At 41.3% G+C, this 14,878-nt stretch overlaps 1 protein-coding gene across 3 annotated transcripts in view; it reads left to right on the forward strand.

Annotated features, from left to right (window-relative positions):
• Positions 1-4,833, forward strand: part of DOCK4 (dedicator of cytokinesis 4) — an 803,151-nt gene extending 798,318 nt beyond the window's left edge. For all 3 annotated transcript variants that reach the window (XM_063927278.1, XM_063927279.1, XM_063927280.1), the window contains one exon: positions 1,358-4,833. In XM_063927278.1, the coding sequence (XP_063783348.1) occupies positions 1,358-1,780 (423 nt within the window). In that variant the 3' untranslated portion in view covers positions 1,781-4,833. The remainder of the gene's footprint in view (positions 1-1,357) is intronic.
• Positions 4,834-14,878: the final 10,045 nt, after the last annotated feature.

The following is a 14,878-nucleotide window of genomic DNA, read 5'->3' on the forward strand; positions in this document are numbered from 1 at the left end:
ACCCCCAGATCACTTGGGCTGCGGGACAGGGAGGTGCAATATATATATCTCAGTGCCTCCCCAGCCAATGACCTCACCGCACACCACTGCTGTATACTATATACCTGCTTTTTGCTCCTCTGTGTCCCATGACAAATTACTCATTTCTGTGAAATCCTGAATAAACCATGGTATGTTCACACATGTCTTTGTGCTCCGTTCTCACTCACAGCTCTGATCCATTTTCTATTTTTTAGTACATATTAAGTAGACAAGTTTTATTGTAAAGACATTGAAGGCTGTAACTACAGTCGAGTGGCATTCCACACCTGAAAGGGATATGTTTTTGATTGGCACTATTATAATTATCGCATTGTGTGTTGTATAATATAATAGATCACACCTCCTTTTTACTACTCTTTCTTGCCTCTTCCCCTCGTATTTCTACTTCTTACTTCTAACTCATACCGCTTTCACATCACAATGCTGGGTCATAACCGGGAAGTGGAAACAGGTATTTCCCGGATGGACCTGGCACCACCATCCCGACCCAGCAATATGCCGGGTCGGGTTGCCATCCGGGGGCGGGGACGGAGCCTGCATTGGGGGCGAGTGCAGAGGCGGCACTGTGAGATGACATCATCTCCGCACCGCCTCTTCCTATGCAGTACATGTGTCCCAGATTGCATCATTCACACTGCACCTGACCCAGTATTTAACCCGGGTATAACCCTTTATTCCCGGGCTGAATTAACGGTTCAGGCAACTCCATGGCCCCTTTCACATCGCACAGCGACTCGTGACGGCCGGCAATATACCGTGTCGATACCGGGTTATTTGTGCGGTGTGAAAGGGGCATCATTTACAGTATGTAGTTCTGTTTCTCCTGGATATTATGTTTATGGCGGTAGGTATGACTCATTTAAAATGTTTGTGGTTTTTTTTGGATATTGCTATCTTTGAACAGAATCTCATATGTGTAATAAACCTCATGTCTTTTTTCCCTGCTGTATTTGTAGTATATAATGCTTGTATTATTATTATTATTATGTTTTTCTATGCTTCCCTTTCCATCGTATATGATGTAATTTTTACTTTTAACTCTCAATAAAAACAAACTTCTGAAGAATATATATCATGATACATGTTATACAAAGCACCATATCATTACAGGCATTTATTATTAAAGTCACTTGGTTAAAATTGCTCCCAAATATACATGCACGTGGCTTGTCATCTTACCTATTTATAGTTACAGAGCTCCTTGGTGACTAGTTACTATAGATATCTAAACACTAAAAATACATTACTGTATACAGTACAGCTCCAAAAGTGTTTGTGACACAGGATTTATTAACCTTTGTTTCTCATCTTGCAGGGCTCAATGCAGTCATTTACTCCATCTCCTGTGGATTGCCATCCATCAAGCCTGATGTCTAATTCCCCAGTGTTGTCAGGAAGCTGTAGTAGTGGCATATCTTCCCTAAGTCGGTGCAGCATTTCAGAGATGTCAGGTTTTGAGAGTCAAATCTTTGATCAAACAGTATCCGTTTCTAGTTATGGTATATCAGAGGAACCAACCAGGAAGGAAAGTAAAACTCCACCTCCTTACAGCGTGTATGAGCGGACTTTAAGACGCCCTGTACCCATACCTCAGTGTCTTTCAATACCTGCCCCCAACGACCCTCCAGCTTTACCACCGAAACCAGGTCCAGTACGTCCAACAAGTCTAGAAAATAGCAAAAGGACGGATCCGCTACCACGCCCGAGACCTTTTCCGCGGAAAGTGTCTCAGTTGTAACTTGCTTTTAGATTTCCATGCTGTGTATGAACAATATTATTACTTTTTAGAACAGCTAACCCTTGTGGGTACTGTGATGAAGTGACACTGCAGAAGGGGTCAGGGTCGGACTGGCCCACAAGGTTACAGGGGAAAACCCAGTGGGCCCCACTGCCTATGGGTCTCACCCCCTCCTCTAAGGGTCAGGACCCAGACTGGCTGACCACACCCCTTAAGCATGGGCCCCTAACACTGCATTCCCCTAGTGGGTCCTTCATGCCTCAGTCAGACACTGGAAGAGGTATATACACTTACTGAAAGTGTGGGCACTTTAAATGTTTACTATTCGATTCCCTTAATTAAGGAAGTGAAGCATTTTGTTTTGTATTATTATTTTGCACATTATTATAAAAGTATTAATTCAGGATTAACTTGACAAGGCACTTTGATCACATACAGATGAAAAGCACATGCATTCTCTTAGAACAAAATTATGTTGTTTTTAAACTTATTTTCGCTCTCTTTTCCTCACACACACACACACACTCTCTCTCTCTCTCGCGCACAAAACACACACACACACACACACACACACACACACATTCTTTCTCTCTGTCACACACATTCACACTCCTCTTTCTTTTTCTTCCTCGTTTTGTATTTGCTAAGTAGATTGTGTTTTTCTTTTCTTTTTAAAAATACTTGATTGTTTTTAACTACTAACCATTAAACCAGCCAACAATTCCAAATGTGTTATATGTGCTACCTTCAAATTTAGATTGTATTTGTCCCGGTTAGTATAGTGCTTGAGTTTATTTGATAAAAATAGTATTCTTCATTTTTCTAAAATTAATACGGGATTTTAACTTATGTACAATGTATACAATATTTTGCTCAATTGCAGTAATTTATCTTCCTTATTTTGTATATGCAGAGGAATTGTTGCTTTTTGAACTTGGGGGGAGAAGGTGCCAGCAGATTTGCATGCATTAAGAGGTGTTCCATTGGTCAGAGCAGGAAAAACGGTTTGCTATACAGTACAGTATGTCTCTGTGCTGAAACCATTGTGTGCTTACAGCCTCTCTTATGGCTGATATTTTACATGCATTTGCTTTACTCCAGCAAACCATCCAATTTATGAAAGGTGGTAATTTGTTGTGTGCTTTAGTGGTTCAATTATGCAGAACTTTTTCTACTGTACTACATTATTTTGCTTGTTTTTATTTGGTTTTAAGTATGAAATAGCCAAGTTCTTACATAGATCTAAATCTGACCCATTATTGAGAACTATCTTTTCACAAGAAAACTATTTGTTCTTTATAATCTAAAGGTATTCTCAGGCCTAACGCCTCTTGCTAGTTTGGAAAATGAATGGCTCGGTGATCAAGAATCCATCCACATTAAAGGATGGATTTTTTTTTTGTATCTGAATATAAACTTCAGTTGTACAGACCTATAGTCCTTTCTGTTCTATAATATATGAGCCACTCATGATGTACTGAAGCAAATTGGTGGAATGTTTAATTAAAACCTAGATTTGTAAGTAGACAAAATGAGGCTCATCAGAAACGTGCATACTGACAAGTGAATGCTCCTTTCCATAGTCATCTGCCACTGCCAATACATTTATGGTGCAGTAATACATCACCACAGCATAAATCTGTCACCTAATGCTTATTTCACCCTATTTATTGCTACAGATTCATTTATGACAATAAGAGCACACTGAGCTTTATTTTGTGTTGGGCATATACAAACTGTGTGCAAAGAAATGCATTGATATATCAAGTATTTTTAGTGCTGTATTTTCCATACCCATATTTACGTCTTTAAAGTCTTCACACATTTCTTCAAATTTCCGAGTTCTCCAAACTTATCAGTTTCTATAAATAAATCTCTTATTTCCGTTTTTGCAGATTTGATAACTTGATATCTATGTTGTACTGGACCTGTAGCAGTAAGGAATAGTGGTCTTGCCACTCAGGCACATTACTCAGTGGCCCTCCTTTTAATACACAAATGCACGCCTTCATTTACCCATTTTTAGAAATCCTGTTTTGCATTGTCATATGGATGTAATGCACATGCAGGTTGGACTTTTTTCAATCCAGCATTTGTGTTTGCTTCTTTTTTTTCTCTCCCTTGTTGCTTCATCCATTATTTCTTTCAGGGTTTTGTTGTTGGAAGATTAATGTATCTGTCTGTGTACCTTCCTACCTAATTAACTCTAAGTCAAATCCATTGTTAAAAGTGCCTTGCATTCAACCACAATTTGCAACATTGCTAGACATTTTTTTTCATTATTATTGTTTTCTAGAAAAACAATATGAGATGTAGTCACGATCCCGGCGGTCAGCATACAGACGCCGGGATCCCGGCCGCTAGAATGCCTGCAGGGGGGCCAAGGTCCATTTCCCACTCGTGGGTGACCATTACAGCCATAGAATGGGAATAGAACCTGGGGCGAGTGCAGTGAGCCACCGAGCCCAAAGGGTGGCGAGCGCAGTGAGCCCGCAATGGGCTTCACTGCGCTCGCCATTCTGCCAGCCGGGATCCCCGGTGTCGGCATGCTGACAGCCGGGATCCCGGCCGCAACCCCAGGATATGGCAGGTTCAGGATTCTGGAAAACCCTCATTCGATGTATTTCGTTATGCGCTTCTCCCAGCAATAGAAGTAACTGCTCATAGATTTCACCACGTAGATTTGACTAATTTTATTTTACAGTATTTCCCTTTAGACTAAACCATCTGGATGCCATTTTCAAATGCTGATGTAATTACATGCACATTGATAGGAACCGTACCACTTCATCCACAGCATAATATATAGGGGTATATGCAATAGCGGGCGAATCGCGGCATTAGATCCGCCTCTGTATGATTCGCCCGCTATCGCCAGCCGCAGCCCTGTCGCCGGGACCCTGGTTTCACTATATTCAATGTAAAACAGATTCGCCCCTCCCGCAGGCGGATTCCGGCCAATCGGCGAGCAGTGGGCGTGCTGAATTCGCCTTCCTGCCCAATTGCTGGAACGGTAAAATCTGTGAAAAAAATGGCGTGGGGTCCCCCCTCCAAAGCATAACCAGCCTCGGGCTCATTGAGCTGGTCCTGGTTCTAAAAATACGGGGAAAAAATTGACAGGGGATCCCCCGTATTTTTAAAACCAGCACCGGGCTCTGCGCCTGATGCTGGTGCAAAAATTACGGGGGACAAAACGAGTAGGGGTCCCCCGTATTTTTAACACCAGCATCGGGCTCCACTAGCTGGACAGATAATGCCACAGCCGGGGGTCACTTTTATGCCGTGCCCTGCGGCCGTGGCATTAAATATCCAACTAGTCACCCCTGGCCGGGGTACCCTGGGGGAGTGGGGACCCCTTCAATCAAGGGGTCCCCCCCCCCCCAGCCACCCAAGGGCCAGGGGTGAAGCCCGAGGCTGTCCCCCCCCATCCAATGGGCTGCGGATGGGGGGGCTGATAGCCTTTGTGTAAAAAAAAAAGATATTGTTTTTTCCATTAGTACTACAAGTCCCAGCAAGCCTCCCCCGCAAGCTGGTACTTGGAGAACCACAAGTACCAGCATGCGGGAGAAAAACGGGCCCGCTGGTACCTGTAGTACTACTGGGAAAAAAATACCCAAATAAAAACAGGACACACACACCTTGATAGTAAAACTTTATTTCATACACCGACACACACATACTTACCTGTGTTGACACGCCGACTGCAACGATCTCCGACGATCCGAGGGTACCTGTCAAAAAATTATACTCACCTTCCAGCGTCCGTCCAGAGGTCCAGGTCCAGGGGTATATCCACGTACTTTGTAAAATAAAAAAACGATCACGGTCCACCGGACTAGAAAGGAGTGTAATGTTTTCACATTACACTCCTTTCTCCCGAATGTCGGGACGTCACGTGACTCCCTGTCACTGACGTCCCTTCAGCCAATCAGGAAGCGCTACTGCCGTGGCGCTCAGCTGATTGGCTGGACGCCGTCTGTACACTGACAGCGCCTCGCACAGCTCCCTCCATTACTTTCAATGGTGGGAACTTAGCGGCTAGCGGTGGGGTCACCCGCCGGTCAGCCGCTGACCGGCGGGTGACCTCACCGCTAGCCGCTAAGTTCCCACCATTGAAAGTAATGGAGGGAGCTGTGCGAGGCGCTGTCACAGCGAGCAGCCAATCAGGTGAGCGCAATTGCGCTTCCTGATTGGCTTAGAGACCTGTCAGTGACAACTGTCACTGACAGATCTTAATCGTGGAAAGGTGTCCCATGTGTCAGCATGGGACACCTTTCAGTCCGTTATGGAGCGGGTAAATGCGTTTTATTATTTTGCCAAGTCCGTGGATTTATCTCTGGAGCCTGGTTAAGGTGAGTATATTGAACTTTGCTTTTCAGGTACCCCGGGATTCTACATGGAGAAGAGGACCGATGTCGGCGTGTGAACATAGGTAAGTATGTGTGTGTCGGCAGTGTGTAATAAAGTTTTACTGTCGACGGTGTCTGTGTCCTGTTTTTATTTGGGTATTTTTTTTCCAGTAGTACTACAGGTACCAGCGGGCCCGTTTTTCTCCCGCATGCTGGTACTTGTGGTTCTCCAAGTACCAGCTTGCGGGGGAGGCTTGCTGGGACTTGTAGTACTAATGGAAAAAACAATATCTTTTTTTTGAACACAAAAAGGCTATCAGCCCTCCCATCCGCAGCCCATTGGATGGGGGGGGACAGCCTCGGGCTTCACCCCTGGCCCTTGGGTGGCTGGGGGGGGGGACCCCTTGATTGAAGGGGTCCCCACTCCCCCAGGGTACCCCGGCCAGGGGTGACTAGTTGGATATTTAATGCCACGGCCGCAGGGCACGGCATAAAAGTGACCCCCGGCTGTGGCATTATCTGTCCAGCTAGTGGAGCCCGATGCTGGTGTTAAAAATACGGGGGACCCCTACTCGTTTTGTCCCCCGTATTTTTGGCACCAGCATCAGGCGCAGAGCCCGGTGCTGGTTTTAAAAATACGGGGGATCCCCTGTCATTTTTTTCCCCGCATTTTTAGAACCAGGACCAGCTCAATGAGCCCGAGGCTGGTTATGCTTTGGAGGGGGGACCCCACGCCATTTTTTTTTCTGATTTTACGTTCCAGCAATAAATAAAAAAAAATATTATTTTAAAAAATATATAAATAATATTTGTGCCTCCCCCCAAAAAAAAAAAAAAACCTAATCCCTTCTAATATAAATAGATCTGCTATTCCTAAAAAAAAAAACACAAAAAAAAACATGTTTAAAATTTTTTTATTTGTTTTCACCCTCCAAAGTGTGGCGGAGTGAAAATCGCGAATTTGCTGTCTAAAAGCACTGCAGGCGAATTTCCAAACTTGAATTGAATATGCTGGAGGCGAATTGCAGCATCTGTACCATTGCAGAAAAGGCGAATTCGGAAAAACGCGAATTGAGAAAAGGCGAATTTTGACGGGCCGTTTTTTTGCGATAAAGTACTGCACTGCATAGGCGAATTGATTTTTTGCGGCGAAAACGGCCCGCAATTCGCCTTTTTCTGAAATTCGCCCGCTATTGCATATACCCCATAGTTGTTTGAGCACATCACTGCATAGTGAGAAACATGCCTGTCATTAGTGATCACACATTCTTCCACAGGTGTTAGCCATTTATGCCGGGTGACATGGATGAACAATTGCAACTAAAATAAATAAACAGAGGCAATTTTATTTCCATCTTCTATAACTGGTGTCAGAAAAATACAGACTTGCTTTCGATTTTATGGCTGTGAAGTGTGAAACTCATGCACCTCTGTGAAATCAGTGCAGATTAGTAGTAAACTACTGCAACATTGAAGACTATTAACTTTTTCTGTGTAAAACGGAACACCATATCATAACGATGCATGATAAGTAATTATCAGATTGGCGCTAAAGAAAATGTTATTAAAAAATGTAACCTAGGTAGAATATTTTCCCCCAAGCAAGCGGAATGTGCTGTAATGCCAGTATAAGTCATAGGTAGACCTAAATGAACACTGTTCTGCATGGTGCTGTATGTTTGTATGCAATGTGAGTGCTGTGTAGAAATGCACACATAATGGAAAAAAAAATTGCATATGGGAATATGTACTTAATTTAGTACTGTATGGCTATTATTTATATATGTACACATTAGTAAGACAGACATTAAATTCTGCCCAGAGAAATGTATTTCTCTGGAGATTTTTATTTATTAATAGTAGGTAGAGTTGCCACTTTGAAAGCTATTTGATGCATATACTGTACATTAAGATGTCCTATATTGATGCAACAGTGCCCCCTAGTGATCATATTGTCACAATTGTCAAAGTGACGGCTTGGCTTTACAAAGCAATAATTGTCGAAAAATGCCTGTTAGAAATGCAAGTGAATTGATCTAAATTGTAATCTATGTACATAATATGATCCCATATAGTACATGTAAGTGTGATTAATAAACGGAGTCACATAAATCCATTCATAACAATTTATAACAGTACCTCCTTATCTATTTCTTACCCCTCTCCTGGTGGTCAAGTCATCATTATCCTTGCATTCATTGCTTAAATGGAACTACATGTTTTTCCTGACCATTAGGCCCATTTCTCAACAGCACATTTATCATTCCATCTGTCATCCTCTACTTCTTGTAGTTATGCCCCATGTCACCATTTCTAGATTCATACACAAGTAACTACTGCATAATGCAATAATTATTTACTTGCAATTGTTTCCAAAATAATTACACATCAAATAAGAAAAAAGCAATCCCTAACAATGCAATTTTTCGATTACAGATACTTGTACAGATGTAATGTGCCTTTTCAGCTAGTGTGCTGTCTCATCATCATTTTTCCTAGAATTATGGTCGTTGTAGATCTGTTTTACTGTGTGCTTTTATGTTCCTACCAAAAGACCTACATATACCACCTGTCCCAGCACATAATTCCACATCCTCACCAACTGAGCACCTTACGCAATTGCTTTGATCATCCACATGTTTGCTGTTTATGGTAGTTTCCAAAATAGTTATGCATTTAAACACTCCGTTCAGAAAAATAAGATGAAATATTTCCCTTTTTTACTGGGAAGCTGATTTTTTTGGTAAAGCGTGTATTTTGCTTTTGCAGACAGTCTGTTTGAAAGAGAATGACCACTTTTTATATATTTTCCCAAGAAAAATGTTAGCAAGTGAATAATTACATTTTTAGTAAATGTTCAAGTATTTTTGTACATAACTTGTTAACTTAATATCTTATTAAGATATTACACTTAAAAAATAAGCAGGCATGCACATGCAGTATGATTGTGATAATTATGCCAAATAATTTATGTATTAAAAACTATTTGTACATACATGCTTTTTAAATAATAATTCAGCCATATTGACTTTACAGTTTTGAATGTCAGAAGAAAATATATGGTAAAAAAAATATTTATGTTTTAGTAAAAAAAATATTAAAGAATAATAGTAAAGTTAGCTTTGTACCGGGCAGTTTTGTAGTTTGGAATTTTTAGAACTGGTTGTGGCTTTGGAATATAACATACAGTGTTGTGTTTTTAACATACTTTAACAGATGATAATAAGTGGCAACAAGAATATATGTTTGTATGTATATGTTTGCATATACATAGACTTGTATAAAGATGCATTGCCTTTAGTATAAATTTTAGCATTGTAACAGACTTCTCTGAATTTTCTGTGTAGTTCATTTGTTGTACAGTGATATTAAACAGTGTTTTGTTTTGGGGGGGGGGGGGGTTTCTGCAGCCATTTTCTATTTTTGGCAGCCAGCAGAATTGTTAAATTTGATATATGCGTGTATCACTGGCCTCATTTATGCATATTAACTATTATGACGATCTCTACACCAGATGTTCATATTAGTTAGTGCAGCAATGGATTAAAGTAAAATAAAGTTACTTGAGTAATATTCATCTTTTGTCTGTTTCATTTTTATATTTTTATTTGTTATGTGACTCCCATTGAGTTTGTTTACTTATATATTTGCCTCAATTAAACACAGCACACATTTTAACTCTGGTTAGGTGAAGTTGCTCACAGAATTGTTATCAGTTAGAGGTAACATTTATTACATTATAAAAATCATGGCTGTTCCAAGACATAGGCACTCAGTGGTCTTTGTTGCCAAACAGGTTCTGTGTGTGATGTTATTTTTAGTATCTATTCTTGTTATCTCATGTGGCCTCTAATCTTATTTTATAGCAGGAGGACATCTCAAATTTTTGTTCAAAACAGTGCAGAATTCTAGAATAAGATGAACCTTATGTCACTGACAGCAATGCGTTCCATTACAGCACACATTTACAATGTTTATTTGCCACAAGTGCTGTGAAATGTATGTAATTAATGTGTTGCATCGTAGCTTTCAACTGCATATCACCTGGAGCATAATATCCGTCTGTAAATCAACTGAAAAATCAGTGTGAGCAATGGATGTAGTTGTATTATGCTGGGCAAAGCGGGTCCTGTTTGCTTGGAAATTCTGGTAAAAAGGGTAGATGGGAAAGCTCATGCACCCACACCTGTAAAAATCCTTCTCTTTTTCCTAAAGCTCCCCCTAACAGGTGGCTATGGTGGACCAGAAAGCTGGCGCTGTACACAATGGAATCTAATACCCCTTTTCCACTAGCGTAGCACAGGTTGCAGCCGTGTCGTCTGACACGGCTGCGACCCGTGCTCAGCCCCCTGCAGACAGCGCTCACCAACCCGGCAATTGCCGGGTTGGTGGCGCGGCAGGGGCGGCGCTGGGAGATCACATTATCTCCCAGCGCCGCCCTCCCTATGCACTGTGAATGGGAGCCGTGTCGCCTCGACACGGCTCCCGTTCACACTAGACAGCTAGCCGGGTTGAACACGTGTTCAACCCGGCTAGCTACCAGGGTAGGTTTCCCGGATCACTTGATCTGGGAATTTGCCAGGGGACCCGTTTCCACTAGGGAAAAACACGGGTAAATGCGCGCCCCCGCGCATTTACCCGTGTTTAAAAGAGCTAGTGGAAAAGGGGTATCAGTGTTCAGACCCCTGGAGCAACCTTACAGAAATGTAACTGCCATTTCTCTGGCTGGGTCCACAGGTTATCAACAGGATAACATTGGGATATGCCGGAGCGACAGCGGAAATGGCACCAAACGGTCACGAGCTTTCTGGCCTCCCAGGATGCATCGGGGCTTCACCATATAATCTCGCCCACTGACTCAGTCAAATCAGTTTTTTGTTTGGTGCGGCAGGAGCCGGACCATGGTCACAGGGCTGCTGTAATAAAGCAGCCTGAAGCTTTTATTATGTTATTTTTATAGTCTTACTATGTTTTTTGAGTGACTTTTCTTAACAGCGTCTTAAACGCATATTAGAAAGAGTCGCTCCAACAACTCCCCACCGGGTCGCAACAACGCTTTCCTTCACGGTACAGTTCTGTCTCGACGGGTGTCTGTGTCGGATGTTCTAGCAGGTCCAGCAGATGTAACCAGGCTGTGGCCGGAGCATGGGGGGAAGGTAAGTCTATGGATTTCCTCTTACTAGGGGGGTCCGGACACAGCTACACTGCTTTTGGTGGAGACTACAAACAGTGTGTTGATGCGCCGAACACACTCTGGTGCGACAGCGCTACGCTCTAGGGATCATAGGCACCAGGACTAGGTTGAAGCCGCGATCCTTAAAGTTTAAGTCAACGGGGGGAATCAGACGCTCTCCTGGCTGCCCCTCCCCCAAGTTCATGACCAGTTTCCGCGCGTCTCCCGTCCGTGAACTGAATGACCTCACTTCCGTCTCAGACGCTACCACGAGGGTACTCGGTCGCAGCTTAGATGCCGCGGTTGTGTACGCTAAAGATTGCCGGACCGAGTCGCAGGCCTGAGCGTCTGCATACACGTGGCATTTCACTGAGCGTCCATGTCCGTTAGTGAGCGTCCATGTCTTGTATCGGTTATCAGAACGGCAGTGTACACCAGTAGCGTCTGTATCCACTCGGCGTCTTGCAAGCGTATTTGTTTGGATATGGAAGTGTGGTGAGTCTCCCTGTATCCCGCTCTATGGAGGAAGGGTATACAGTACTAAAAATTCTCTCTACTTGTTAGTATGAATTGTTAATTTTAGTACATATTGCATATGAGACCTGTATATTACTGTGTTTTCTGCATGTTATGTTTGAAAAAAAAACAGTTAAAAACAGAAATACAATTTTCCTACTTACTTGTAAGTTGTTATTGGGGTTGTATTCTCATATGACAATGTCTAATGCTTTAACATGTGACTGACTGCTAGTATGTGTGCTGACTTTTTTTATGTCGTCCGTCCTGTTCTGACCCTCAAATCAAGTGCACGGTTGTGGTCAGATTGATCTCACTTCTATATATCCATATATAGATGATTTTCAGTCACAAATTGTGTAGTCATAAACAGAATATTACCGTGTCTGTGAGCGGCAAAAGTGACAAGGAGAATTTATCAGGCACTCCTACATCCCTAACATGCTTATCTTGTAAAAGAGGGTTCATTGGTATGAACCAGTTGGTCACTTATGAGGGGTTGTGTGCGAACTGTTTTGCTTTTCAGCAAAGTAGACGACGTGATAATAGTATGGGATGGAGAAGAAGAAATTCTACAAGAGTTCATGAAGAATATTAACATAAATACGGAGAATCTAATATTCACACATGAAATAAGCAAGAACAGTATAAACTTCCTAGATTTAACCATTTTCATCCATAACAATAACATCGAAACCAAAACTTACACTAAACCAGTAGATTGCAATAACTACTTGGATGCGAAGAGCAATCACCACCCCCAATGGCTTTCCAATATTCCTAAGGGACAAATGAGAAGGATCAAAAGGAATTGTTCAAGAAAGGAAGACTGTGACTACCAGACGTTCAAACTCATGAATCAATTTGAAACAAAGAACTACAAAAAAGAAAAACTAGAAAAAGATAAAGGTGAAATAGAGAATATCAACAGATCGGATCTTTTACAATATAACAACAAAAAAGAAGAAACAAATAAAGAATTACTCTTTATCACCAATTATTCTGGGCAAAGGAAACAGATAGAAACAAGCCTAAAGAAGCACTGGCATATTCTCACAACAGACAAAGAATTAAAAAGTATACTTTAACCAAAACCAATAATTATTTACAGACGCGCCCCGACGATAGGAAGGAATTTGGTAAAGAATCACCTGAAACCAGAACCAAAAGCAGACAACACATGGTTAAAGCATGGAGAACCTGGTTTTTACAGCTGTAACAACTGCATAGCATGCAAAAAAACCAAAACAACAACAACAAAACCAATAAAAAGTATACTCTCAAGGAGCAACCATAAGGAATTCAGAATTAGAGATAAAATCACCTGCAATACTACAGGAGTCATCTACCTCCTTTTCTGCCCATGCGGATTGCAATATATAGGAAAAACTACCCGCAAACTTTTTATCCGAATCAATGAACACCTGAGTAATATCAGAACAGAAAAAGACAATCACAGTATTCCGAAACATTTCAAACATGCGCATGGGAGCGATCCATCAACATTAAAATATGTAGGTCTCAAACTTATACAGAAACCCTGGAGAGGTGGGGATTGGGACCAGCTTCTACTGAAGGAAGAATCAAAACTTATTTATGAACTTGCTACCTTGACACCAGAAGGCCTCAATGCAGACTTTGAATTACATCCCTTCTTAAAAACATAGAAAATCCCATGAAATGAAGGAGACTGCTGCAATAACAACCCCTCACTATACCATGTTTATCTTTCTTCTATTTTTTTCATTTTTTCATTTTTTTTCTCATTTGTTTAATCTTTTTCACACTATTATATTATATTATTATTATTATATTATTTTATTATTACTATCATTATTATTATGATTACTATTTATTCTTACCATTATTATTCATTTATCCTATTACTATTATTACGATTAGTATTACCTGTAAAACATATATGCTCCACTGCCAGGAGAACAGAAAGAACTTCGTATGTGTTTTTACATGCTCCACCTATTAATAATTAATTAACATCATCTACTAGTACTTTTCTTTCTTCTTTTTTCTTTTTCCTTTTTTCTATTATGACCATTCGCTTTCTAACCAAAAATTATATATTCCCTATATATATATATATATATATATTTCTATATTTTTCGATGGAGTATTCCGAATATTCCTTTTTGATCTGATCTTAATTAAATACAACTATTCCGACTTGTACTACCTTTTTAAATCCTATAATCATATATATATTTTCTTCCATATTTTTTCATATATATTTTATTATTTTTTTACTTTTTCTATATTAACACCACTTTTTATTTGTCTCTACAAAAGTTTATCCACCCCCCTCTTTTACCTATTTACTATTATAATACCGAAAATTAATTTCCATGACAAATCATATTTGTAATAATAACATGTAATAATAACATGCTATGCAGGCGACAATAGAAATTATGTTTTTTTCCAGCACACTTGCGGTGTTCTCTCCCTCCTTTTCTTTGGACTTTCCCCTTACACATATATACATATATGTGTCCCGTTATATATATATATATATATATGTGTCCCTTTAGTTTTGGTATACACAGACAAGTGTCACCACACAGAGGAGTAAGGGCGGAAATGACGTAATACACAGCATACGAGAAAGGGCAAACCGGAGGATAAAGGTACGGAGCATGAATGAATGGGTATCCTGACGAAGCCTGAAGCAAAAGGTGAAACGCGTAGATCAGCCACAGGCTCGGACTTAGACATTGTCCTCCCGCGGCACAAGCCCCATTCAAGTCTGCCAGCAGACGACAACGCTACTCCGTACCCCGGATCAGTGCCCGCTGACACGCCACCGAAAAAGAGCTTTTGAGCTAAACATAAAAGACCGCCTGGACGAGTGCGAGCAAGCAACCCCAGCACGCTATGAGCAGCGGCATCTAACAGGACACAGAGGGTCCCCGGGACAAGTGCAGATACAGCACCGTTCTGACCACAAAGATTACCACCTGGACGAGTGCGGGCAAAACACCCCCAGCGCTCTACGAGCAGCGGCATCCAACAGGACACAGAGGATCCCCTGGACGAGTGCAGATA

This window comes from Pseudophryne corroboree, chromosome 6, assembly GCF_028390025.1.
Source record: "Pseudophryne corroboree isolate aPseCor3 chromosome 6, aPseCor3.hap2, whole genome shotgun sequence".
In the NCBI taxonomy this organism is placed as follows: domain Eukaryota; kingdom Metazoa; phylum Chordata; class Amphibia; order Anura; family Myobatrachidae; genus Pseudophryne; species Pseudophryne corroboree.